Source organism: Phaethon lepturus, unplaced genomic scaffold (assembly GCF_000687285.1).
Source record: "Phaethon lepturus isolate BGI_N335 unplaced genomic scaffold, ASM68728v1 scaffold36831, whole genome shotgun sequence".
NCBI lineage: Eukaryota > Metazoa > Chordata > Aves > Phaethontiformes > Phaethontidae > Phaethon > Phaethon lepturus.
The window spans coordinates 822-1,070 of record NW_010520431.1 but is presented as its reverse complement, the minus strand read 5'-3'; the positions used below and the strand labels follow the sequence as shown (position 1 = coordinate 1,070).

Sequence of the window (249 nt, the reverse complement as noted above, 5' to 3'; positions counted from 1 at the left end):
GAGCCTCTCACCTGGTTGTGGTGGGCATGGCAATGGGGTTCTGCACCGCAAGAGCCACGCTGTCACCCTTCTGGAAGATGGCGTCATAGGGGCCCTCCCCAAACATCATGCAGTACAGCACGCAGCCTAGGGACTGGAGAGCAGTAGGGTCAGGGCAGCCCCGCGGTGGTGGGACAGGGGTCAGGGGGCCAGACCCTTACCCAGATATCTGTGCCTTCATCTATGACACACTGGCTCGGCACTGTGAAG

At 61.0% G+C, this 249-nt stretch overlaps 1 protein-coding gene across 1 annotated transcript in view; it reads right to left on the bottom strand.

Annotated features, from left to right (window-relative positions):
* Positions 1 to 11: 11 nt before the first annotated feature.
* Positions 12 to 249, bottom strand: part of STK16 (serine/threonine kinase 16) — a gene marked incomplete at both ends in the record, with an annotated part of 1,055 nt that continues 817 nt past the window's right edge. Inside the window, 2 exons of the mRNA XM_010297385.1 lie at positions 12 to 133; positions 201 to 245. Coding sequence (XP_010295687.1) covers positions 12 to 133; positions 201 to 245 — 167 coding nt within the window. The remainder of the gene's footprint in view (positions 134 to 200; positions 246 to 249) is intronic.